Source organism: Xiphophorus maculatus, chromosome 13 (assembly GCF_002775205.1).
Source record: "Xiphophorus maculatus strain JP 163 A chromosome 13, X_maculatus-5.0-male, whole genome shotgun sequence".
Taxonomy (NCBI): domain Eukaryota; kingdom Metazoa; phylum Chordata; class Actinopteri; order Cyprinodontiformes; family Poeciliidae; genus Xiphophorus; species Xiphophorus maculatus.
In genome coordinates, this window is record NC_036455.1 from 25827707 (window position 1) to 25855380 (window position 27674).

At 38.9% G+C, this 27674-nt stretch overlaps 3 protein-coding genes across 3 annotated transcripts in view; 2 read left to right on the forward strand and 1 right to left on the reverse strand.

Annotated features, from left to right (window-relative positions):
* Positions 1-337: 337 nt before the first annotated feature.
* On the reverse strand, positions 338-6176 carry umad1 (UBAP1-MVB12-associated (UMA) domain containing 1). Its single transcript, XM_014470787.2, has 4 exons — positions 5897-6176; positions 5672-5759; positions 3946-4031; positions 338-2419 (listed from the first exon to the last, which is right to left on the reverse strand). Exons 2-4 carry the CDS (start codon positions 5751-5753, stop codon positions 2144-2146), a joined length of 444 nt encoding a protein of 147 aa, XP_014326273.1. The 5' UTR covers positions 5754-5759; positions 5897-6176; the 3' UTR covers positions 338-2143.
* Positions 6177-6359: 183 nt separating this feature from the next.
* rpa3 (replication protein A3) lies at positions 6360-7483 on the forward strand. The gene is made up of 4 exons (XM_005804479.3): positions 6360-6517; positions 6628-6702; positions 7098-7209; positions 7296-7483. Exons 1-4 carry the CDS (start codon positions 6419-6421, stop codon positions 7376-7378), a joined length of 369 nt encoding a protein of 122 aa, XP_005804536.1. The 5' UTR covers positions 6360-6418; the 3' UTR covers positions 7379-7483.
* Positions 7484-16123: 8640 nt separating this feature from the next.
* The window catches only part of col28a1 (collagen type XXVIII alpha 1 chain), a 30479-nt gene continuing 18928 nt past the window's right edge, over positions 16124-27674 (forward strand). Inside the window, exons 1-10 of the mRNA XM_023345361.1 lie at positions 16124-16130; positions 16290-16424; positions 19235-19800; positions 19988-20008; positions 20138-20197; positions 23648-23701; positions 23802-23846; positions 24435-24461; positions 24720-24764; positions 24860-24904. Of these exons, the coding sequence (XP_023201129.1) occupies positions 16124-16130; positions 16290-16424; positions 19235-19800; positions 19988-20008; positions 20138-20197; positions 23648-23701; positions 23802-23846; positions 24435-24461; positions 24720-24764; positions 24860-24904 (1005 nt within the window). The remainder of the gene's footprint in view (positions 16131-16289; positions 16425-19234; positions 19801-19987; positions 20009-20137; positions 20198-23647; positions 23702-23801; positions 23847-24434; positions 24462-24719; positions 24765-24859; positions 24905-27674) is intronic.

The window sequence follows — 27674 nt, forward strand, 5'->3', positions numbered from 1 at the left end:
GCTCTCCTAATCCACCTTATTTGCTTTTGATACTTTTCTTTAAATCTCTGGTTGTACAGTCAGACAGTTGAGCACAGACACGCTGGAGTTGAGGTTCTTCTATTGCCAGGTTGCCATTATTATTAGTATTGTTATCATAAAATGGAAATCTCTCTGACTAAAAATATATTGAGGTAGTGGTGTTCTTAACCAAGTACAGGTTTTGGGTACTCTACCCACCTCTGGATCTGATATCTGATTAAGGTTCCGTCCTTGTTAAGTAATTTTATGCTGGTGGTATATTTATCAGCCATAGTTTCTGCAAAACTAACATTATTTTAATAACCTACAATGTTAATTTATACATGAAAAAGACTTTATTGGGTGGTCTGTATGATAAAGGCACAAGTGGTAGAGGAGCAATTAAAAAAAAGAAGCATGGTAATGATGGCTAAACGTAGAACATTAACTAGAAAACAGCACTAAACACAACAAAGGCAAAGAAAAAAAATACATTATCATTACATCTACAGTGTTACCAACTGAGGAACACAAGATTGGTATTTTAGCATGTACCTTGAAATTCATGATTGATTCAAACAAGTGTGAATACTCAGGTAGAAACCGACACAAACAAACACTTGGTGCCAACAATGCATTGGAAAAACCGCACATTTAAGCAGGTTATTAGCCATGTCATTTACTTCTTATGGTAAATTAGCCACAACTGCTATTAAAGCCGGTAAACAGATTCACCTCATTTTTATGTATTGCACATTTGCTTCCCCTATTGTTTTCCATTTGCGAATAACATTACAAAGAGGAAGACCAAAAGAGTTTTATAGTGCATTTTTGCTTTAAATGAAATTACCTAGCAATTAAAAGGATCTCAAAAAATAGTTTAAGCAGAAGAACCTTGAAGTTAAAAGTGCTGAGATGTGAGGCGGGATCAAATCATGATATTGTTCCACAGTTCCACTGTGGGCCTCCACTCCATCCTGCCATGAATCGCAGCTTTTGCAGGGATAAAACACATGCCTCCTAAATAAAATCTGAACTAATAGCATGTGCATTTGATTCGCCTCTATTAAAAATAGGCAGGCCATAAAAATACACTAGAAAAATACACAGACAAACTTGCAAGAGCCTCTAAATTATGGAAAATTATGGAATAGAAGGAAAAAATGTTGATTGAGAGCAATAAAAAGGGGTGAAGACAGTAATCAGTGGAAAACAAACCTTCATTTTGCTACGTTTGTCACTGTAAATGTAAGGTTTTTGTTACCAGTGATTTGTTTGACAGGATTTTTACTCATTTTTTCAATATATAACCATTTATACATTTGTTTGTTTTTTCAGTTTATACATTAGATACGTTTACCTGTTACCTAGGTAAATGTATCTACTTAAAAATAAATTTTGAAACATCAATAATAGCGATTATTTTGAAGCGAGTCTAACTGCAGCTAAGCTCTGATATAGTTTTGCTACCACAGTTCAAAGATGTGGACAAAAGGCTGATTCTGAGCCGTTTGTTTACAGCATTTCAAAGTGACAGATGTAGAAGGTATTATAAGATTAGTAAAGCTTTCACATCAATATTATTCATCTGATTCTTAAAAATTAACCTACATGCAAACACTACCTTGAACTCATTTCTTGTAACATTTCCTGTAACTTGTCCTGACAAGGATGTTGGTAACAACAGGACCAATAATCAGACTGTCATACTGCTAAACATGAGTCGGGGTCAAATCTTTTATCAGACAAAAACCTGGAGCCAAAGGAGGATTAAATGGGACTTTTCCTGGAACAAATGACCAACAGTAGCACTGATGTATGCTGTACAAAGTGGTGGTGATGTGTCTTAACAATAGGACCAAATGATAAATTATTCTTCACTGAGCTACCAGGTAACTTAACTTTTGAAAGAAACTGGGCTTCTCTCCAGTAACATTGTGTGAAATCTGAATCAATTATTTCCTATTTCAGATTAAAAAAGAAGAAAAAAAGGAGCCAACTAGAGAATGGTAAAGCTATACGGTTCTCTGCAGCTGTTTAATCAGTTTCCTTTTAGATTAGTTTAATTGTGAACTATCAAAATCAGCCAATGGGCCCACTTCTCTAGAGTGGGAGCTCCTAATGATGTCAAAACCCAAACAGACTAACTGTTGTGTAGCACAGAATTTTCTAAGGTGAAGTCATACTGGAAACTAGCCAGGTTGTAGTTTACGTCTCTGGACAGCAGGACATCTGGGACCATGCTGGACCCGGCCTGCATGGCCAGGACATGAGGGGCTAATGTGAAGGGGACGTCTCCGAGAAGATCCGGCAGCGCTGAAGTGACTTCCACAGACTGAAGGCCGCCTGCTGGTCCCACATCAAGTAAAGCTGGAGGTGGATTTGCATCAGCTGTTTGAGATGGAGCTGGATAGGGGAACTGTGAGGTAAAACGGGCATGTTCACTTTTCTATTCACATCCAATGTACAGAAAAGTCAGACAGATATTAAATGATCCAAAAACTGTAGTTGCACCCCAGTTTGGCAGTTTAACACAACAAAAATAATACTCTGCTTGTTAGATGAAGATAAATTCAACATTTGACAACACTCCTTTACAAAGGGTTGCCATAGATCTCAAAGCTATCTACAGCATGCTAACTATAGAGACCATCATGATGCAGCCTGCAGCCTCTCTCTGTGGGTCTGGTGATTTACTATTTTGCCAAACATACTCTGTGGATATTTGCCTTAAAGGTTTTAGCTTGGTAGATTTTATCAAGGCTTGGAGGCTTCGATATCGCTACGCAGTGTCAGACTAACGGCTAGCTGCTAATAACAATTGCATTGTCATCTTTTTTAAAATCAACCAAATCAACATATTTTACCAAAATAAATAGCTATTTCGCATTTTTGGTTGTATAAAGTTATAGAATATTCTAACATTCAATATGTTAATAAACCTGGAAGGGATCATTCTACACCAAACAGTTTGAGAAATGTAATTCTTATGCATAAAAACACAAACAATGAGATTCTTTTAAACTCTTTTGGCTTCCAGACCACCTTAGAATTTTCCAGGCATAAAAATGTGATTTTTACTGAAATTCCTTAATACACCGAGCACAAGCAGAACCTAAAAATGTGTACATCAAAACATAAATCGGTTTCCAAACTTAAAATATTACTTTATATGAGGAAGTACCTAAAATATGTGAATGGCATAAATTGCATGAGTTAGATTTACCAGAACATATGAGCTGTACACTGTTTTAAAGTGAGCAAAAATAAAACTATCCCATGGATATTTGTTGTATTATTTGGTGTATAATTTGAAAATGGTCATGATTTTTCACCCTGGACATGAAGTGGGGCAATAAGAGCTTCGCCCCATGGGATCGAACACATGGACTATCAGATTTATTTTGATTTGTAACATTTTTATAAAGGAATCATGATTAAAATGATTTCATTTGGAATGGAGCTACATTTCTACTGCATGATTGCTGGAACTGATGTCTGTCCCTGCCTCAGGTCATTCTCAGACTCAAAGCAGAGTGAAGGTAGAACCACAGTGGGTTTTCTTCACATCTGCTCAAAGACCCAGAGCATCAGCAGACTGGCTCAGAAAAGTAATTTTATGATTCAGTTAACCTAGAAAAACAAAGTTACTGCTCCCACCACACAACTGACTGCATCAATCTGACAGCATCAGACCGAGCCAGAGAGAAACAGGTGGCAGAACCACAGAATGTGATCAGCTGTGCAAGTGGAACAAAGGAATCATCACCATCGTAAATGAAGATGGCATGGTCACTCAAATAACTGATGTCAAAATCACAAAGTTACCATAACAGTGACAAACTGTTCAAAATGACTTTACTGTGACTGTAAAACTGAGGTGCAAACCTGGCCCCAAGTCTCAGAGGAACAACTGAACAGAAGCACAAACCTCCACAAGCTCACCTTTGATGGCTGGACTATGACATTTGTTGAGGGCTGTCCAGTGTTTACGGTCCTAACCCTCTGGCTTCGTTCGTCAGTCGTCTCTCCTTCAGACCAAAGAAAAGATGCAGAAAAAACTCTGGAATAAATGTATTTCTGTCATGTAAGGTCACATATGTTTTCCTGATTGATCTCCTCTTTTGGGGAGAATAACGCCAAAGAAAAAAAAAATCAAAGCAAAAAAAAAAACAACAACCTGGAACATTCTGACTGTTTGATAAAACACTGCTCTGACTTACAACCATTACATGTTCCCAGTGTTTCCCAGTGAAACTAACTGAAAATGTTTTAATTGATGAACTTCAGTTTTGGCCCAACCCAACTGACCTTTGGCCTTTCATTATGATACCAAGAATATTGTGAATTCACTTAACAACTCAGTTTTAAGCTGCTGCTACATTGTAGCACCAGATCAAAAAAGAATATTGCAGCTGATTCTCCTCAGTACTTACATTCAAATATCTGTCATGATCAAATTTATTAGAATGTGATGTTTCTTAGGTGGCGACTCTTTTCTTGGCCAGGCAGTGAATTCACGAGGTACAGATATCTTGAGACAGGAATAAAACTCGTCTCCAGTATGATGTATTTTTAGCTGTGCTCTGTCTATTCTTAGGTTGAGCAGAGTGCTGGACCTTTCCGTTCCAGGTACAGTGTGACACGGCACTGGGTGAACCAGAAGAGAGCCTTCCTCAGAGGTTTAACAAGAACAAAACGGTGTTACATCAACAACAGTCTAAGAGCTAAAATGGATCATTAACCGTTCAATAGTACTCATACATGACTAATACCCACAAAGGAAAATTTGTGGAGTTTTTATTTTTTACTGCCTACTTAGAAAACACCTGAGACCTGCTGGACATTCCAGTGACCTGGTTGGCTAACATTCTCATTTTCCTATTAACCCTGATCTTCATATATATCAGTACATTTCAAAGATATTTCATGTTGCTAAAAGGTACAATATTTCTTGACAGTCATCTGAGAAAGTGAAACAGTGATTTTATAAAGATTCATTTCACAGAGCAAAATATTTCCAAATTCAATATCTTAAAACAATAGAATATCACAGTAGGCCAATCAAAAACAGATGATTTAAACACAAATGTCAGGCTTTTGAAAAGTATATGTACTTCTCTATGGTTGGGTGCCTCTCCCATGTATTTTTGCTTTAAGTTACAATAAATTCTCTAGTTGCTTTTAATAATGAGAATATATTGTGCAGCAATAAACATGACCTTCAGATCAAGTAAAAGATATATTATATGGTCTAATGGAACTCAGAATATAATCACTGCAAAACAGGACATTCGTCAGGGGCTGTTGCTGGACGTTTTCAGTCAATGTTTTTTTTAAAATATTACATTTTTGGTAAGAGTCAACTTTTAACAGACTTTAATGTGAACTCGAGGGAGAAAACTCATCCTAAAATTTGAGATTACAAAATGCTCCCATCTTGGTCGCTTTCTAAAGTTACATTTTTATCTGTCTTATGAAATATGTTGTGACACACGGACTGTAAGGTCATCGGATCTGAACTTTTGTTGTAATTTTATGCTACATGAATAAGCCGAACAGAACTTCTATAATAAATACAACACCGACTGTGACTGACCCAAAACCCCTGTCTGGATTCTCTCCTAGTAGCTGCAGTCTGCCTTTACCACAAACTAAACATTCTTCTTACCAACAATGACGAAGCCTCCATCCGCTTCCTTGTCAGATGTTGACTTCTTGGCGTCCTTCCGTAGTCCCAAAAACTGAAGCATGGTTTCCTTTCATCGACAAAAAAATAAAAGAATTTAGTTTTAAACGCTACGTCAACTGAAGGCAGCTTTACACAGTTAATGGTACCAATATAAAGGCTTAACTTCTCCCGGTCGTTTTAATGTTTTCGTAATGTCGCCCTTACTGTTGAGCCTCCTGAAGTCGACAGAACGCTGACAGTCAATTCATCATGGCTCCTCTGAACGTTAACTTCTTTAAGAGCTCTAATATTATTCTTCCTTGGCGTGAAGCTACCGACTCTACAGATCAAACTACCTTCCGTCAGCACTTTCTACAATAACCTCCGTGATGTGTTATTTTGGTTCTATGGCTGACTTCTACCTGCTCCGTCTGTCGAAGGAAACTAATAATAACACCTGTAGTTCTGTTACAAATGAATCTGCTCGAGACATTCAGCGGAACTGTTTATTGTTTCTAGGGATTCAGATCCTGGAACACAACGGATGTGTCGTAAAAATGGTTGGAGGCGCTCGTTTTTGTCGACATGTAAACGTTTACTACAAGCCTCTTCAGGGCACTCAATGCTGACTGTAGACGCACCGCCCGCGCGGGCTAACGTAGCGAAAAAATACAAGCAACACGAAGCTTCCCGCGACTTCTTGTCTCATCTCCTCATTGAACAACGTCGCAGCAGCAGCCCGCGAAAATGGCAGGTATACTGGACGTCCCAAAACCGAGAATAAACTGCTCCATGCTTTCGCAGTTCATCAGCCGAGCCATCTGCTTCGTCGGGCGTGTTGAAAAGGTCAGAGTGGTGTGCAAGACAATGAGTGAAAGTGGAGTTTCACACAGTTAGAGGTGTGGATAACATTCATGCATTTTACTGTCTAACACTGAGGCTGCGTTCTGCTTTAGGTTCATCCCACTGGGAAAATGTTCACTGTGATGGATGGAGAGGGAAAGACTGCAACAGTGGAACTAAACGAACCTGTAAGTACATCTCAAACACTCGTGCTGTTTAAATGCTTAAATGCTGTTCAATTGATGATTTAAAGTGACACTCTATGTACGGAAATAATTTGACTATGACTCTAATAAAAAACTATCTAACATCTACCAGCAGGAGGCCCCCCAGGGTTATGCTGGGTGGATCAGGGGTTGCAATTTCTCTTTTTAAGAGTCAGTATTGATTCCAATCAAGAATCAGTACCAGAATAGATGGAAATATTTTATGAATTTTTAATCACTTATCACTGAAGCTCATTATAAAAACATAAATATTCAACCAATACCTAATGGTTAGGCATATGGATATCAAATGGTTTGTTTTACAACAAGGTGTAAAATGAGTTGCACTTCAGTCTTGATATTCATTTCTTTTTCAGCTTGAAGAGGAGCTGAGTGGAATTGTGGAGGTTATAGGAATGGTGTCGAACAAAGGAGAAATAATGGCCAGCACATACAACCTGCTGAGAGAGGACAAGGGGATTCCCTTTGGTACGGCCCATCTGACTGAAGAGCACAGCTGTGCTGCAGCGTGTCCGAGCAATGCTTACTAATGACCCGATGTTTCTGTCTGACAGATTTAGAGCTGTACAACGAAGCACTGAAGGTCATCCATGACTTCCCCCAGCACTACCCTTTCCAGGTGGCTGCAAGCGGATGAAGAAGAGTATGAGTATGAGAAAATAGTTTTTCTTTTTTGTCTTTGTGTTGGAAGATGATGATTGTACAAAACCTTCTGCAGTAAAATGTATATAAATGCAACAAATTGTGACAGTTTTTATTATTTGTGAAGTACCTCTAACCTATGTAGAGTGTGTACACCACTGGGGCATTTTCACATTTTGTCCTGTGTTGAACACAGTTTGTGTGTAGGGGACAGCGCGACCCATGTTTGGAGGCCTTGAGTCCTCGACGCAGCCGTCGCGGGTTCGACTCCCAGACCCGGCGACATTTGCCGCATGTCTTCCCCCCTTTCCTGTCAGCCTACTTTCAAAAAATAAGGGACACTAGAGGCCACCAAAAGACCCCCTGGTGGGGTACAAAAAATATATATAAAAAACCCCCCACTGGAACTGGAAGACATTTTAAACATCCAAAATAAATTAAACAAATAAAATAGGATGTGTTTGATGTGATGGTGCAGCACAATATTCTGCGTAAGTATGAAAATGAAGCATAACATATACATTTTATCCAAAGTAGTCTGAAAAGTGGTATGATTTAGTATTTAAGTCCTCCTGCTATGAGATTTATTAGAGAACAAACAGCATCATGGAAACCCAGAATTCAGGTCAGGTGGTCAAGTGGTGGAGAAGTTTAAAGATGTTCTAGAACATCTCGGAGCTCTGATCAGTTCATTATCTGTACATAAAGACAGACTGAGCCACCTGCAGACCTAGAACTTCTCTCACCAGCACAGATCTGCTGGTGAGAAAATGGGCCCATTGTGTGTAGGATGCCAGTGTATCAACCAATTGACGCTAATTTTATCATAAACTGTAAAGTCGGTTTTAAATACGTCTACATCATATATCAGTAAGGACAGACTTACTGTATAACAGCAAATATGTGAATTATGTTTTGGAATATTACTTTGTATTATTGCATTATCATTAGGCCTGTCACAATATAAAATTTTGCTGGATAAATGATAATTCTGTTTTCAGATCATTTTCAAGGAATATAGTGGTATAAAAATGCAAGTACATCCTCTCAAAGATCAATAAGTTTAATTTCTTTTTTAAGGTTTTGTTAGTTCTAGTGGCCGTTATTTGAAAGTAGTCTGACAGGAAAGAGGGTAATGAGAGAAGGGGAAGACGTGTGGCAAATGTCGCCAGGCCAGGAATCGAACCTGCAACTACCGCAACGTGGAGTAAGGCCTCCATACTTGGGTTGTGCTTTGACCCTGCGCCACCACAGCACCCCAATAAGTTTGATTTTTAATCAACATTAACACTGGAACTGGAAGACATATTAAACATCCAAAATAAATGAAGCAAATGAAATAGGCACTAAAGTCTCTGTAAACAAAATTGCCCTTCGATAAAACAGCAACCTTCAGAAGGTGAAGTGTCTTGCCCCAAGGCAAGGATGGAGTAGGGATCAAACTGGCAAGCCAAACTTCTACCATCGCCAAAAGAACAGAACACGTCATCAGAGCTTCCTGCCTTAATGGTGATTATATTAGAAAATGGGAACAACGAAATGGAGGGAATAACTTAACAGAAGAACCTCTCTGATATTTGGAACACAGAAATGTAAAGATCAGGCCTGAAGATTGAGCTTTAAGTTTAGCCAGCTGGGGTCACTGTTTGCTTTATCTGGTCCAGTGTACAGCAAGTATGGACGGGATCCTCTGTAAATCTGCATTATGCTGCATTCATCCCCACCTAAAATTAAAATGTGCTTTGTATGCTTTTAAATTGATGAACAACAACATACAAGTGTGTTCTGCAAATACGTCTCACATAATCACCCATAAAACAGTTTATGTCACAAATGTGTTTGATTTGTACAGGGTGTTTGCTTTAGATGTTTATATTACACACTGACTTCATGTATTTTACACAAGTCTGATTACTTAGAAATGATTATCTTTGGTCAGGGAAAGTGGAACCGTAGAAGTATATGACCATAAGTCCCTAATTTACTTACGAAATCATGAAGACACAAAGCATCCCTCTTCCCCTTGACAAGTCTCTGGGCAAATATTAGGGCTGGTGCCTATTCTCACTGACCAACATGTAGAAGGTGGTACATCTTGCACCTCTATCTCAGGGTAGAGGTGGATAAACAATCATCCATACAGTCGTTTACAGTTTTAAGCATTGGGAGACAGCAGGAGCATTGGAATAACATCCAGACTCATGCAGAGAGAAAGTTGCTGGTTTTTGAATCTGTTGCTACAAAGTTACAGCGTTAACAAGTAACCCGCTCCACAGCTTACACAGTCCTACTCTGTCACAGCTTAGACACCATCGCTTGCAAATTAAATTATTTCTCTTGAACATTTACACATTTTAACCACAAAATTCTTTGTATTTTATTGGGGGTTTTATGAATAATTTACCAACACAAAGCAGCATACAACTGAAGTGGAAGGAAACAGATAAATGGAGGAGCATAAATCACAGAAGCAGCCAGGAGGCCCTGGGGAAGAGGTTCCCCTTCCAGGAGGACGACAACCCCAAACATACAGTCAGAGCGGCAATGGAACGTTTAACTCAAAGTATATTCATTTGTCAGAATGGCCCAGTCAAAGTTCAGATTTAAATTCAATTGAAAAACCCTGGCAGTACTTGAAAACTGGCTGTAACAGGCAATACATGTCTAATAAACCTGCCATACTGATCTATAATTCAAAGAAGAAAGTATCATTTTTATTGATTGATTGATTCACTCATTCATTCATTTTGTGTTGGTCTATCACATCATTGTCCTAAAATACACTAAAATGTTTGTAACCAAAAGAATGAAAAAAGGCTGAAGGTATGAATACTTCTGCAAGGCACAGGAAATAAATGAATATTGCTGCAATTTTCTAAATGTTATTCATTTTTATCTTGACAGTTAAATTTACAATGCTGACACAAATCAAGCTGGGAATGACATAACGCTTTAGCGTTCCCTAACGTATGGCTGTGTGGATGTGTCTTTTGAAAAGTCAGGGTGAGAATGTCAACTGCTGTCAAAGCCTTGAGTGTGTCCCTGCTGAGTGGTGGGCTGGGTGAAAGAGCCGTAGCCTGGAGGAAGGCAGCTGCTGTGTCTCTGCACGTTGAGACATTGCTGTTTATGTTGCTGCATCTGCTCCATCTGCCTCCATTCACAGATGCTATCACCTCCATCTACCATGGTGTGTCATGGAAACATCTCGGCTTTCTGAGCAGTTCTCAGTTCTTCTGGATAAAGTAGCAGCAACATTTGGCCAGAATCAACATCAGAAGTGACTTACTGGGGCCAATGAGAAAAGAGACTGAGGTGTTACTCAGTGGTCCCAGAGAATGACGGGCGAGTGGAGAGGCATATTATCCAACATGGGCCAGTGAGATGCCTCTACAGTCTGTGATGCTTTCAAGATTCATGTTGCCTATGGATGTTTCTCCTCTGTACTTCATCAAATCCAAACTGAGAGCAGCCATCTGCTAGGACATTTTAAAGTCCTTCATGCTTGCCTCTGCTGCCAGTCTTCAAGGCCATGATGAGTTTCCATCAGAATTTGGTACCAGGTCACCCTGGCAAAAGGACCAGTTTTAAGAACCATGACGTTATTAGCATACTGGCCTCACATCGTCAGAGGAAGATGAAAGACACCAGACCCAACAACAGATGAGATGGAGATCACCATGACACGTCAGCAGAACCAAAGTCTGGAAGGACATGCTACCAAATAGTGGGTGCAGATATGGATACACTGTTCATTAGGTCCAAATTTCTGAACTAAAATCTTTTTATTTATTTTAAAAATGAATTTGGGGTTTTAGGACTGGAGAAATTTATGCTCAGAGTTTTTGTTGAGCTTATTTTTATTTTTTTTATTTTTTTTACCAAGGTTGTTTAAAATCTGTAAAGTGAAATTCTTTAGGGCAGAATGAGGCATGTTTTATAGCGGGTTTTAGGAACTGGCACTCCTGAAACTGTCAAAAAAGAATTATATTAATGCATTGATGACCTCTATCTAACTGGACAAAATGCTGTTTAGGATTTAAGAGCAATTATCTTTCCAATCCATCACTACATCTCTGAGTTTATCGGTTTCACTTGTCAGGGGTCGAGCTCATCATCAGTCATTATGAAGTTCCTTTACTATGATGCACTGGATGGTCTAGCTTCAGTTCACTTCTCCTCATAAACCTTCATTATGACTTCAATAACTGTACAGGATCCCCTGTACAGGATTTACAGCAATCCTGTAAATCTGTCTGCCTTTAGCTTTTTACTATTCCTTCACAGGTTATTAGTTCATAATCAGCATACCAATCTGCACACCGGTTATCCTAAAAGGACATGAACTCGCCAGTCCAAAAGTCAATTACATGTCTAACACATGGGAACCTATTAGTGAGGCTGTTGGGTGGACATGAAGCTGTGATCATGGAACCAGGTTGAAGGGCCTCAGGGAGTGGCAGCTCATAATTTCAGTGAGTTCATAAAGACTCTATATCTGTGCTAAGTTTTAGATTTTAGGTAAGAGGTGTGTCAATCTTTATGAAATGGACGTAATGTAATTTGCTCAAACTGAAGCATAAATAATACATCTTTATATATACATACAGGAAAACTCCCTGTCAAATATATGAAAAATGCACTATTTGTTGTAGCTCAAACAAATGTTATTTAGTCTGTCGTATGTCTTGGTGTTAGCAACTACATTAATTAAAAGTTGGCTAAATTACTATGCTAAGTACCAGAAAGGGATTTCACTCTGATTATATTTATTTTAATGTTAAAAATAAAGCATTGTTTGTATGTGATATAGTTAATTTGAGCCACAGTTAATGTCTGTTTTAAGTTTTTGTGTTGTTCATATTCACGCTTTGGTGCATTATTGTTATCACTCAGCCTTTGGCTCTCACTGCTTTGGTAATGTTTCATCTGCATGGAGATTTTCCCCTTTTTTTCTTTTGCTTAGCTTTTCAGTACCAGCCTTCCTCTTTTGACTTTTCATTCTGCATCCACCATCTTCAAGTATATTTATGACTTCAATAGACACTTAGCGTGGAAAAATACGGCTGTGACAGATATCCAGTATATCTGTCACTTTTGCCATGGCAGTGGTGTAAACAAATTAGGGGAGAGCTGAACTTCTAGGGGTCTGGAAGACTTGCTGCTCTCCACATAAACTCTGTTAACTAGCTAAGTGCTAGGTCATCATTCCATCCCAAATGAGGTTTTTTGTTGTTGTTGTTGCTTTTTTCTGAAACTCAGTTCCTGGATGCCATACCAGAACTTTGTCTCATCACTTTTTGAAATGAACCTGAAATACGTCTCTTGTAATGTTCTGATCCTAATTGTCATGTTTTCATTCACAGGAAGTGGGAAATCGCCATAATTAACAGTAATAAAGCCTTAAAAACACCAGTCTGTGTAATTAATCTATATAATGTGTTTTACTCAGTGATGGAGTTCCTGAAATAAATTAACATTCCAATAATATTTTGATTGATTCAAAGGGACTTTGACATGAAATAAAAACTAACAACAGTTTGAAAAAGATTGCAAGAGGACATGTGGGAACAATTTACTGATGTGTATATGATGTAATGTTGAAGGCCTTCTCAATTCAGCTTTACAGATGTGCAGAAAACTCACTTTTTGAACAATGTTTCTAAAATGGAAATGTGCAGAGTCATCCAGCTGTGCCCTGATGAATACAGTGCCTGATCTAAAACAGGAAGCTGTCTGTCTCTTCTACCAGAGCTCTCAGAATTTAAAATTCCCATAAGGTCAGCTTAAAATAATCAAAATGGATCCAAATGCAGCAGGTGGAGATGTAGTGTAGATTCTTCGAGTTTAGTGAAAAATGAACAGAAAAACTTACAAAAGCCACAGTGAAGGCAGGGAGCCAAACCAGAGCAAAACTCCAGGAGAAACACAAGAGGAACCAGCAAGGCGTGGCTGAACATGGGCAGTATATAAGCTGGAGAGTTTAATTACTGAACAAGGAACAGATAGCTGATTAGAAATGGGTAACAAGTGTAAGGAGAAGTAAGGTGTTATCTGATTGGCTCAAGTGAGGCCAGTTCCACTGGCAAATCTGCCTGATCTTAAATATTAAACAAACGTTTGCCTGCAAATAATTGAATGAAATCCTGAATTTTACCCTGACCAGTGTGTTTGAGATCAGTTTATTCCTCAATCAGAGCATATTGACAAGTTCTTTTAAAACAAAAGGTGAGCAGGAATCAACTGTTTTTTTTTTTTTTCTTTTACCCCCTTTAAAATTTTGATTAAATTTGATATTTTTTCCTCAGGAGCTTCTGAGGCAGTTCACAGACTGAGCATTGATTTATGTCAGAAGTTGGGCATGAATCCTAACTGAGCCTGTCTGTTTGAAATATGGGAGCAGCTAATAGAAACTGTGCATACTGTCATCCCCCAGGTACAGCTTCTTACAGCAGCTCAACATTCTCCAGTTGCCTCTCCGAACACGACTCCATAAAGATTAGACTCGAAACATCTAAAGTCGACCTGGAATCAAGCATGTTTCCCTATACCCAAGGATGCTGGTCAACATTCAGGCTCTACTGTTCAGTCAATCAATACATTTGTTCAAGTGTTCAAGAGAAGTGTCTCATTTTTAAAGTAAATAATTAAGGTTTATTTCTAAAGCACTTTTCACAGAAACAAAAGTCACAAAAATGTCTTAACTTGAAAACAAGATCAGAAAGTGAGCCTGCCCCCTTAGTTTTTAATTAAGTACACGAAACAATGAGAAGACTCTGGATTTGGGATGGAAGACCATGAACAGCAGAATGTTTGTTTAAAATCTGAAATTTTGCAGTCCTGTAGGTGAGAACAAAAACTATAATTCTAACATCCACTTAGAGCCAGTGTAAAGTGTACAGCATCAGCTGCCAGAGCCAGTCACTGATCTGAGATAAACATAGGACAAAGAACAGCCTGTCCACCTGATGCTGTTTTGAAGATAAATACAGTTGGATGTCATCAGCATATATGTGATAGGAAATATCAGAAAATACTTAATCATTCTAGCAAGATGAAGGATATTAGAAGATAATAATCATGGGTTAGAGGAACAGAGTCAGAGGAGAATCTGTCATGATACAGAATGTTCTCTCAGGCAGATGGGAGGAAAACTGGTCCAAGATTTCTTCTTTTTTCTGCCACACTTAAATTATTTCATATTATGAAACAAGTATTAAAATCAGACAAATATGAATATAAAAGTTATTTTTAAGATTCATTCTGCATATCAAAGGAAAAAAAGAGCATCTAAACCAGCCTGGCCCTATTTGAAACGTAATTTTCCCTAAACATAATAACTGGTTGTCCAAGATGGCCAACAGTCACACAGTTGAACCAGACTTTTGTTCTGGGTTCTCCTGGATAAGTCAGCGGTGAGCTCTTAGAGTACTTTTGGTGTGCCAGCCACTTCTGGAAATGTTCTTCACTTTTCCGTGTTTTATCCTATTGTTGATAATGGCTGTCACTTGTTTGCTGAATTCTTGAATGTTTTTAGTTGTGTGTTTTAGTGCAATCTAAAAAATAATCGATCCGTGTTCTTAATTGTCTGAAAACCTTGTGCAGTTTGACAGCTACTGTGACAGACATGATTCTTGTCTTGCCATGCATTCTTCCTGTACAGTCTCATCTCCTATCCTTCTTTCCCTGTTTTCAGTATCTGAATCTAAAAAGGAGCCATAACTTGCTATCCACTCATTATTGGATTGCTGTTTGCTGGACCTCTCCAAACCAGTCAGTGCAGTCTAGCATATTCAGTCATACAATGTGACAGTAGTTATCCTATTCCCCTCACACAGTGTGTGATGTGTTTGCACAGTGAGCCTAGCTGTACAGTGGTTAGCTCTTTATAAGATCAACATTGTAAGCTACGCATCTTTGTTTTTGTTTTGTTTTTTTAAGAAAGAAAAATGTTTGTGTAACTCTGGGCATACAATCACATATATATAATAAAAAGAAATGCCGTTTAATGTTGAAATTAAGAACTTGCTGTAAAATAAATTCAAAATTAACACAAATAAATGAAGCAACTAAAGCTTTATTGTGAAGGCAACAACAGGAAGTAGCTGTGAGTCTTGCCTCTATTTCGATTCTGAATCCAAGTCTTACCCAGTCACTGAAACTTGTCCCTCCCAGGCAGAACTGCTGCTTCTTCTCACTCATGGATTAACCTGGTGCTTCTTTTTATGAACAAACAGGTAAAAGTGCATTTATTTCCTATCACTTTTGTTAATACCATTTCATGCTCTATATTTTTATTTCACTGTTGTAAAACAAAACACTTTTATTATTTTATTTTATTTTTACTTTTATATGAACATATAAGCAAGGCTAACACAGAGAACAAGACAGAAATGACTAGAAAGCACAGTTGCCCATGGAGAGGAACTATTTTCCACAAAGCAGACACAATCATTTATATAATAATCAAATAATAACAATAGGAGAGATACAGAATTCCCAATGACAGTGTTATTCCAATAACAGTGTTATTGGGAATTCTGGTTGTGATGGAGGGCAAGAAGACTACATGGAGTTATGCATCATAAAATCACATCAGAGCAATTTAGCTGTTTCAGAAAAATGAAGACCAGAAGCAAATTCTGTAAATGTGAATGCACTGGACCATAGCTTTGAATTCACTGTTCTAGCACAGCACACACTATGGAAAACGTGAGCATAAAGTCTATAGTTTCATAGACAGATGCAGTGTAGGATAACTATCAGGGTGTGAAATTATATCCAGAGGTAAATCTGTATGCAGTTTGGATACTCACGTCTCCCTCATGTGTTCACACCAAATTACTGCAGCTTTGCTACCTGCCACAGCTTCTCACTAAATACATCTCTGCATTTTTCTCTCTCTGCAGCTCACTCTACAATGAATGTGCTGGAGCTTGTGAAGATTTTTGCGCTCATTCTGGTGCTGTCATGTCCAATCAAATGCCAAAACAAAAGGAGGAAAGCTCAGAGAGACAACCAAGTTGTCACATACAAGGCCAAACGTGAGTGTTGTGCAACTTTGTGAAGGCAGTGAAAATGTATTAAGGCTTAAGGCTAGGAGGTTGGGTAGTGTGGTGTTTTATGTATCTAGAAAATGTTTGTGACCATGTTCCTTGAGGTATTCTATGTGGACTGTTGAGGGAGTATGGAGTACTAGGTGGCTTTAAGAACTGAGTTCACATTCTAGTGGAGCTTGTTCTCAGTGAAAGCTGGATTCCCCTGAGGATTCCCTCAGGTTATTGAACATAACCCTCCTGGGTTATGTTCAGTGGTGGTGAAGAGGAAACAGACAATCATCAGGACAGTCAAAACCTCACAACCACACTGGTAATAGGAATTTCACGGTGTTTGTCCTTTAATAAAGACACTCTTCAGCAACATTAAAAAGCCTGGTTGAATGGCTGCTGTATTGTCAGACATGAAATAAGCAGAGTCCAAACAATCTGTAAAATGTAAAGGTCAGTCTCAGACCATGAGTCCATCTGCAGCACGTTTCTCCCACGCTCTTGACAGTGGAGTAGTGATGCATACAAATAACATCACCAGCTACAGCTTAGGTTGTCTGAAAGAGACATCACACAGTTACGGCTCTTACTGCTTGTGTTGTTCCTGGGATAGAAGAGCATCTGGTTTGGAAGCCTCTGTCTCATCTTTGTTTTTAAACATTATGTAGCTCTTTTGGTGAATTGAGATGAGGACATTCCATGTGCACTGGTTCAGTCCACATCCAAGTGTGAAGTAGCCAGGTGTCCTGAGTCTAACTCTGTATTCAAAAATGGAAGGAGTTGAATTGCTTTATCTAGATCAGGGTTAAGTCTTCACCTCAAACAGGAGAGTTCAGGTATCTTAGCATCTCGTTATAAGTGACCGTAACATATGGACCATGACTACAAGACTGAGATCCCACATGCCAGCATTGAGATGGCCTTCCTCTACAGAGTAGGTGGACTCAGCCTTATAAATAAGATGAGTCATCCAGAGGAGCCTGAAAATGTGTTGCTCATCTGCATTAAAAGAATTCCGTTAATGTGGTTTAGGCATCTGATCAGGCTACTTCCTGGACAGATTTATTGATCATTTCCTACTGGGCGAGTTCCCTGGGCAGAACCAGAAAACAGAGACAGACTGAACACTTTCTGAGCACGTTGTGATTGCTGGAACCCATTGATTGGAAGTGGGAGGTCTGGTTTTAACCATGCGAGCTACACCCTGATGGACAGATGGAAAAATGAAGTGAAAAGCAGTGTTTATTCTTAGTTTGGAAGCTCCAGTAAAAAGCTGTGATTTCAGTCCTAACTTAAAGGAGGTTTTTCCAAATTTTAGGTTTGCAGAGTTTGTTCCAACACTGAGAGGCATCACCTGGTTTAGTTCTAGTCTTGGTAACAGAGAAGGAAAAGATCTTTGATGACCTAACAGGTCTACATGTTTCATACCTGACAAGAAACTATAGAGAGTATTAGCCAAGTACTTTATGGACCATCAACAATATTTTAACATTTATCCTTGTACAGCCAGGAAGCTAAAATTAAGGTAAGATAAAATTGCTGAGGTACTGATTAATTTTTTACAGACTGTTAACATAATAATTATAAATATGCACCAGTTTTTGTGAGGAAAACCTTTCATATAGAAATGTATTTATGATGTTGGCAGCAGATTTAGCAACAGTCTTTATTGTTCAACAGATTCATTAAAAAAAAACTCATAAAAAAATGATGGTACCTGTAGCTTAGTATTTTGTTCTGCAACCCTTTGAGGTAACCACTGCAGTCAGATGATTTCTGTGACTGAGACTTCTGCACTGATGTACTATAGCTTGAAGTTCATCTTTGATGTTTTTGGAGATTGCTCTGAGCTGTTTCCCTTTAACCCTTCTCTTCACTTCAATTTTCCTCTTGTGGCCAACGTTAGGGAGGTTGGCTACAATCCTGTAGACCTTAAACTTCTGAATAATATGTACAACTGTAGTCAGATGAGCACCACGCTGCTTGGAAAGAGTCTTCTAGTCTTTACCGTTAACATGCTGCTCTATCATTTTCTTTCCAATCTCCTTCCCTTCATTTGGTTGATTTTCACTTTAGTACATTCACTGTCACCAAGCAACACAATGACTATGTGTCAGGCTTTTAATGTGTGCGTATACTGACTGTTACAGGTTTAATGACACCTGGAATACTAATAGTGGACACACCTTAGTTTAACATGTTCCTATGGTGAAATTGATTTCTATCTTTTCAGGAAGAGCCATCACTTTTGCCCTGTTTTACTAGTTTACAATGCAATGTCTGATTTCTATTGGTTAATTTTCAGTATGCTTTTATTTATTTATTTATTCAGTTTAAAGTTATTTCAGTGACTGTTATATCTTTGATGAAGCTTCTTAATCTCAGAGTATTTCACAGTGTGACCTTGAGTGAAACTTACTGGAATGTCCACTCCGTAGATGATCAGCAGCTATTTTAAATGTTTTCCATTTGTGAATAATTGTCATGAACTTGAAATTGTTTAGATATGGCCATTTCAGATTTATGGCCAGCAATAGTAGTGTCTGGTGGTAGATGAACAAAGTGTAGTTATTTTTGACCTTTTTTTAACTGATGAAACCATTTGCTCTAACAGGAGTGGTCATCTGCTTTAAGAGGCTGCCTACTGTTGAAGTGAATCTGTTGGCAATGTTTCACTAAACAATACATTCAGTAGTAGCAGAGAGTGACTCAAAGAAATTCAATCATATTTGACGGGTGGAGCCGCAGTTAAATGTTATTGTTTCAGTACTATTCAAATGTAATAAGACTGTTTTCTCTCTGGATAGCCTTGGTCTGCCCAGTGGACCTCATGTTCATGGTGGACAGTACAGAGAATGCCCAAACTGTGCTGTTTGAGCAGCAGAAAACATTCATCCTGCGCTTCAGCACCAAGCTCATGCAGCTTCACCCTCCAGGCTGGCGTCTGCGCCTGCGCCTCGCTGCCCTGCAGTACAGCAGCAAAGTATCAGTAGAGCATAACTTCAGAGACTGGCAGGACCTGGATGTCTTCCAGAGTCGGGTGGCCTCAATGACTTTCATTGGCCATGGCTCATACTCTGCCTATGCCATCACCAATGCCACCAAGGTATTCAGGCAGGAGACGTCCCCCAGTAGTCTCAGAGTGGCGCTGCTCATGACGGACGGAAGAGACCACCCACGCAGCCCCAGTGCCATCACAGCGGCTGCAGAGGCCAAACAGCACAACATCAGGGTGTTCACCGTCAGGCTGTCTGCTCTACCCAACCCAGATGCCATGGGAACACAGCTACGATCCATTGCCAGTGCCCCCCCACAGCAGCATGTGCTTAGTCTCTCTGACAGCCAGCTTGATGAAAAACTCTTCAGTGAAATAGTGAGTAAATTTATTTCCTTTATTTACCAAGGTAAACCCCATTGAGATCTAGATGTCATTTTCTAGAGGGACTAGAGCACTGTGCTGGAGCACAGCAAATTTGTTCCATCACAAGTACTATGATTTTATTCATATTTCCATTTTTTAAAGGACAGATATTTAGAGACTGTTTTTTTCCTTCTTCCAGAATACAGTTGTTACGACAGGGGTAAGTAACATTACCTCTCAGATTCTAAGTATTTTTCAATCAGAGACTCTTTGCATCTTTGATTATTATATATTTACTATATATTTACAGTGTGTTGGTTAAGATGTGTTTTCTGTATCTTTATTTCAGTGCCCACAGCCGAAGAACTGTAGGTGTGAGAAGGGGGAGAGGGGTCGCCCTGGCAGTCTAGTAAGTATGCTGTTGTTGACATGTATCACATCAAGTAGGTTAGGGGCATTTCTGCATGATCTTAAAGCCTTCATAAATTCATATATAGAGAACCACTGCCTAGTTATAGTTTAGTATTCCATACTAAACCACATTACCCTGAGATTGTCTGCTCTGCACTGGCTGCCTGTACGTTGGATTTTAAGATTTTTCATTTTGATCTTTAAACTTATAAACAATCAGGCATTTTTTTATTTAATAGAAGTTATAAACAAGCATGTTTCCAGAAGAAGACACACCAGTGACTTCTGGACAGGACTCATCTTGTGACCAGAGTGTGTTTTTGTGTTGTTTCTCCAGAACTCTGGAACTATTTCCTTCTTATTGTGAGAATGTCTAATACTTTGTGTGAGGATTATGGTTTTCCAGTATAGGTTGATCAATAAATTCAGTCCTCTTGTGTCATGTTTTTCCCTTTATTGGTTAACTAGTCCCTGTGTTATCATGTTGTACCTTTGATTGTACCCAGCTCTGTTGTGTTCTCTCATTGTTCCTGTGTGTTTTTAACCTTTAGTGTTGTGCTCTGTCTTTGCTGGGTCCTTAACAGTCATTATCTGAGTCTTGGACATTCAGTTTTCTGTACTACCTGTTCTCAACACATTGTGTCAGATCCTGCTCATAGTTTGACATTAAAGAAGGAAGTTTTTCTACCTCACCCTTGATCTGAGTAGTACTGCTCTTCTACAACACTACAAATCATGACACTTTGAATGTTTTAAAGAATTTTTAAATCCTGATTTTTTCAAGGTAGCGTTTTATTCCAGTTGAGCAAATATTATCGGGCTGTGCTTTTCATTTATGCTATATTTATTTTTTCTGTCTTTTGTCTGATTGATTGTAGTTAATATTTTCTGTTCAGCACTTCGGTCACTAGATGTGTAAGATGTTCTATAAATAACATCTTACACATTGACTGATTGATTGGTTGACTGGTTGGTAGGTTGATTGATTGATTGATTGATTGATTGATTGATTGATTGATTGATTGATTGATTGATTGATTGATTGATTGATTGATGTAACAGGACCCAAGAGAAACAGCATTTTCTCTTTTAATTGAAGGTTTTCTGTGGCTGAGTGGGTAAAGATGGTTCTGTCAGTCTAGCCCAGCTGTTTGAGAAAACGTATTGGTTCAGCTTTGTTCCATGGTGTCTAGGCTGTCATATATTAGTATGTATGACATATATATAAATACTACCATATATTAACATGTTCACTTTTCACACAATTTTTGCAAATCTAAATCTTAAATTTAAATCTAATTGTAAATTATAAATCTACATCTTAAATCCAAATCTAACTGTTAAATATTTTATTTATATCTATGATACCAACTACCTTCTACTTAAAATAATGAAAAATATACTGATGGATTTAAAACTTACTGATCACTTTATTAGGCAAACTTATTCAGTTACTTCTTAAGCAAAGCACATGTGGCTGTTGGCGCCAGACCAGCTGGTCTGAGGGTTTCAGAAACTGGTGAGCTGCAGGGATTTTTACACGCAGCTGTTTCTCAGTTTACAGAGAAAATTTCTACAAAAAAGGATCCGAGGCATGTGTGCCTTGTTGGTGCTAGATGAGAATAAGGACACTGCAGGACCATGGATAGGCAAATAGCTCAAAAACTGCCCGCTGCTTCCAAAATATGGCAAATACCATCCAACCTGTTCAGTCATGAAGCAGTTGGGTTACAGCAGCAGTGGACCACACTGGGTACCACTCCTGTCAACTGAGCACTGTTACAATTCCTACAAACTCACCAAAAACTGGACAATAACAGATTGAAAAATGTCATTTGGTTGATTGAGCCTCAAATTGTACTGCAACATGAATGAATGACGATCAATGTGCCATGAGCTCCAAAATCCTGTTAGGTTCTGTCAGGATTCCAGAGATTGAATCTGTTGGCCTGGCTGATGCTTTTAAATGCAATTAGTTCTGTAGCAGCCTTACGACCCAGTCTGCAGGTGTCCTCCATGTTCTTTAGAAAAGGACATAGTCAGATATTCTCTCATCCTCAACAACTGGTGGCTTAATTGCAGGTGCAGTTGTTTAATACACTTCAAGTGAATGATGTTAAAATGGGACATTATTTCCAGACCACAAGTGTAGCAGGTTGTTGGTGGGTTGAATTTATCAGAGGCAGTGCTGAGGAGAAATGTTTGGAAAGAAAGTTCAGTGATGGATGATAAACCATGAGCAAAGCTCCAGCTTGTGTTGAAGATAGATCACAGACAGGCCACTGATTAAATGTACTTTTTGCCATGTGAACATTAGACCTGCAGTTATTGAATGTTTCCGTTGTTGGCAAATTGGTCACAATTCTTCCTATCATGCTGTTATTATTTTTAATTCACTCTGCTTTGTTAGTTTCTGTTCTCAGTACTGGTACATGCTTTTCATACTGTACTTTGTAATGTGTGGAACCAAATATACAAATGTAGAACAATTCAGTCCAGGTTTGACCAGCCCACATGTTTCAGAATGTGAACTGAAGCTGAACAAAAGTTGAGATTACTTCTAAAAAGCAGTGAAATATCCCTTTACTCAAGTGTCGCATTGGAGGCATACTTAATGTCATCTTATTCACTTATTTATTTATGGCTTTGCTAACAGAACTGAGATGGTGTTTGCTTTGCAAAGCATGGTTTGTTAGGTCTGATTTAAGCTCTGTGGTTCAGAAGATAACAGGAATGTCGAGTATCTGTCCTCCTGGTGCAGAACTCAGCTTAAATACATTGGCAGTCTCTGATTTATTTAAAAAATTATGCACTTAATAATAGCAGCCCACAATAGAGGCAGCTGACTGCTGTCCACTGCTGTCCACTGCTCCACAGCATGGTTCCCAGAGATTTGGTTCCCAAGTGCAGGTGTACTCTGCTTATTGTGGTGCTATGTATTCAAGGCATGTTGCAGTCCTCTCCTCCAGGCTGGACTACTGCGATGCTCTCCTTGATGGCAGGAGCATTCAGAGAGTCCAGCATATCCAGAGCAGTACCAGCAGGATGCTGACCAGGGAACACAGATGACCAAGTCACTGCCGCCCTCCACTCCATCCACTGGCTCCTGTTACACATGAGGACTCAACACAAACTCTCTCCTCACATACCAATGCCTAAATGGCAAGGCACCATTCTACATTAGGGATCTCATCAAATTTCCAACAACCATGAGAAACCTTCTTTATTCCAAAGACACTCCCTGTTGGATGGTTCTAATATTACAGTCTACAGTGATCCCAGTGTGTTTGTTTTCTTTTGCCTGTTCATCATTGGTAGACATCTCCACCATGCTTCCATTTTCAATGCTCCTATGTTGCAATAATACCAGGACAATATGGATCAATATGTTTTGCAGTCTGGAGTTCTTGGCTGCATAACTGATTCTTATCCTTTCTCTTTGATTCAGGGGAAACCAGGTAAGACAGGGTTGGATGGTGCTCCTGGTCCAAAGGGATCTCAGGTAGGAGATCTGTCATAATTTTCTGTTCTGTTGTTTATTAGTAGGTTCAATCGATGAAGAGTTGTTTGACGGGTTGTTTTGTTTGATTTGTTGAATTCAGGGTGAACCTGGTACTAATGGACGTCCAGGAATGGCGGGCCTTGAGGTATTTCAAAATATTTCAATCTTCTCCTGCTACGTTCCTGTGATGTCATTACTAGCGAAGAGATGTAATGCTCATTGGTCATAATGTCAATGTTGCTGTTCTTGAATGACACCTGGTAAATTAATTGAATTTATTTAGTGGTTTTCTTTTCCTGCTCACCACTCATGCTTTTAACCAATCACACTAGCAAAAAACAAACACTCACACACTAATCCACAGATCAGCAGGCAAACTAATGTTAAGTCCATTGACTAGGAGCACACTGACTGTAGCTTAAAGCAAAGTCAACTTCAGACTGCCGCTCTTCCAACTAAGCCACAGTGGACCCATGATGTTGACATTTTCAGGTTGAATATAGAATGTGTAAAACTTGTTAAAATGTTCTGAGCCACTGTTAGCCTTCCACAAGTCTGACAACTCGCTTACTTTCAAGCAAACTCAGTGACATGTGTCCACTACAGTTCAAGGAACAGGTAATAACATTAAAGGACATTACTTCAGGAAATCTGAACTACTGCAATGTTTAATGATAATGTGGCTTGTATGATATGATGGAAAAAGAATGATGTAAGCTGGTTCTTTTGACAGGGGAGACCTGGCAGGAAAGGTGAACAGGTATGCATTTCTAAATAACATATTTATGGAAAATTTCTGCGTGATGCAGATTTCTTCATTACAAACACAAAAAGCACATTTTTGGTTCATTTGTTTGCAGCTATGTCATGTTTTAGTTAATGGCTTCCCATCATAAGTGCCACATGTAGACAGTCGTAACCAAAAAGCAGCAGCTTTGGTCTCAGTCGGTTTGACTTGACTCACTGTCTGGGTTTAGCAGATGTTTTCTCTCCTCCTCTGTCTGCGTTCATATTCCAGGGGGAACAAGGCGAATTTGGAGCTTTTGGTGCAAAAGGAAGAAAAGTAGGCATTATTGTTGTGTTACATCAATAAACTGTTATGATAAAGGGTCGCTGAAGTGCAAGGAAAAGCTGAGCTATTGTTTTATTTCTCCACAGGGTGTGGCTGGACCTGCTGGATTAGAAGGCCGTAAAGGAGAGGAGGTGATGTCTGAATAATATTATTACTTTGATTAACAATCTTCACACATGGTTGCAAATTATTAAAAAACAATCCAATACATTCCAGAGTTGTGACTCCTGGATGTTGAATTTAAGCAGGGTTTGTTGATATACTTAATTAACAATCTTTGGATTTAAATGGACTTAATAAAAATAAAACTTATACTTTCTTTAGAATTGAGTTGTATCATTGTTATCTAAACAAAGATCACTGTTCTATGATTTGCTCAGATGTTTTGCATAATCTTTTGTCAGCATGCAAGTTTCAGCTGAGCACAGTAAAAAAAACAGACATATGATCATATCTAGAGCAATAGTGACATGTTAAAAACAGTATTTTTTGTTTTTGTCACAGTTCTGTGACATGAACTCAGATTAAAGTCTCTGTTCTTGCAGCAGTTCTGAAATAAACTTCCTCAAATCCGCTCACCATCCTGTGCAGGGCCTTCCACACTGAGAGGCAGCACATCATCAGCTCTTCATCATGGCTGGACAATACAACCAAAATGTATTTATGTCAAATTTAAATCATTATGATTCATATAAATGATTACGATGAAGATAGCAGCACTGGGATCAGAATGAAGCAGCTAAATTATTCACCTTTGTCAGCTGTATTAAGTACAACACATTTCATCATTTGATCTTTTTATCTTGTAGTGTGTTTTTTTGTAAAACTAAAGACCAACTTGTTTATTAGCTTAAGTGCCGACACCTGCTTTGTGTGGAGTCTTAACGTCTCCATGAGCCCTCCACCTTCACCCTCCACCCACCATACCCAGTCTGTGGGGATTTGGATTTTGTGTTGCTTGTAAGTTATTTTTAGCCCTCTTATGTGTTGTGTTTTCCCGTTTATTAGTTAGCTAATTCCATCATAGTCTTCTTGATGGTACCGGCCTTGCCTCATTCTCTGATCATGTTCTGTAGGTATTTAGTCTTTTCATTCCCTTATCCTGAGTTATGACTTCCTTGTCAATGCTGACTGTCGTTTGAGTTACCAGAGCTACCTGTTGTTGAGCCTGTGTCTGTTCGAGATCCGACTTGATCCCAGTATTAAAAAAGCTGAGTTTCCTTTCCTCTACCGGTTGTCTGAGTGGTGGCATTCTTCTCAACTAGCGTTATCTCTAACCAGCATCATCTTCTCTGGTCTCTACATTCTTCAGTTCCAATGAACTCCCATCTCACCTTTGAATCTCATGTAAACCAACTCTGCTACATCTCCTTCCATAAGTTCATAATGTTGCCAAACTAGGGCTCCACTCTCATCCTACCAGATCAAACTTTAGCATGCCTTTGGGTCTATTAGACTGGACTGTTGTAATCCACAGCTCCTTACCATGTGTACCAAGAGTCTACAGAGGCTCCAATATGTCCAAAACTCTGCAGTTAGTGTGTGAAAATGTGAACACATTACTCCTGTCCTTCATTCATTTCACTGGCTTTGCATCTCCCTCCAAACTCATCATGTATGTATGGAAAAGCTCTGTCTCACCTCTAAGAACTTCTCCCCTACAAAACACACCACTGTGTGCATCCAAAACCTGACTGGGCCCCATGGGGACAGAGCTTTCCGTCCTGCTGGTTCTCGTCTGTGGAATGACCTTCTTAATACTTTGAAGGCACCAGAACCCACAGATCGTTTTAGAAAAAGGACTAAAGACATTTCTATAGTAAAACATGTCAATCTTTTAAAAGATTTTTAAGACCTGTCTGTAAACATTTTGATATTTTGATCATGTAGCATGCAGCACAAATAAAATGTATTATTATTATTAAAACTCAGCATGTTAAAAGTTAGAATATAAGACACGACTTCCTGGACTCCTGGCAGTCATTGAAGAAACCATGCATTGGTCTTTGTACTAAAAATATTCCAAGGTCAAATGAAACTAGGTCAGCAAAACTGTCCCCAACCAGACTGAGTAAGGATGTTGCTATGTCATTTTTCCTCCATAAAGAATGTTTGTCCCACAGCGAGCTTTCTCTGCCAGCAGGAAACAGACTCATTTGGTTGTGTGGAGTAATTGAAAGATTCCTGTCTGCCATGTGCACTGCAGACTCTTAGTTCATCTCCTGCTCTGCACTTGTGGAATGTGAGATGTGGATTAGGTCTTATCCTGTTCCCAATGTAGCTTTTCTAAAGCAGGGAATCCAAGCTTCCAATGTTTAGTTGGGGTCTTTGAGCAGACTTTGTTCCAGAGGATGAGGATTTGGGCATATTATCCATTCCCTGTCTTTTTAAATGGTTGTTGCCCCTTTCAAGGTCACTGAAACAACAGGATCCATCATCACAGTTCCACAATGTTCAGTGTTAATATAGCCTGCCGCTAGTTCCCAGGACAGTCACTTACATCTGCCGCCAAAGCTTTATTTGGGTTTTTTGGTTTGATGTTCATCTACTAGACTTTGTCAAGTCTAGTAGACATCTATGGTGGAGTTATGAGAGTTTGATTTGTCTCAGTGAAAACCAGACGGAAACTTTGTTTCTGCTGGTCTGCTCTAACAAAGGGAAGGAGGGAGAGCAGAGCAGACGACCAATAAACACAAGACCTCTGTTTTCACAAAAAGATGTGAAAAAGTGTGGATCCAAAATCCCCTCCTAAATGCATTAATACTTTCAAGGATTGAAATGATTTAAAAAATACATTAAATAAGAAATTAAAGAATATAAAGATCACCAATTGTTCAAATAAAACCTCTTCCCAGTTGTATGACTTTACTTTACTTAATACAGTCAGTGATGAACAGCTAT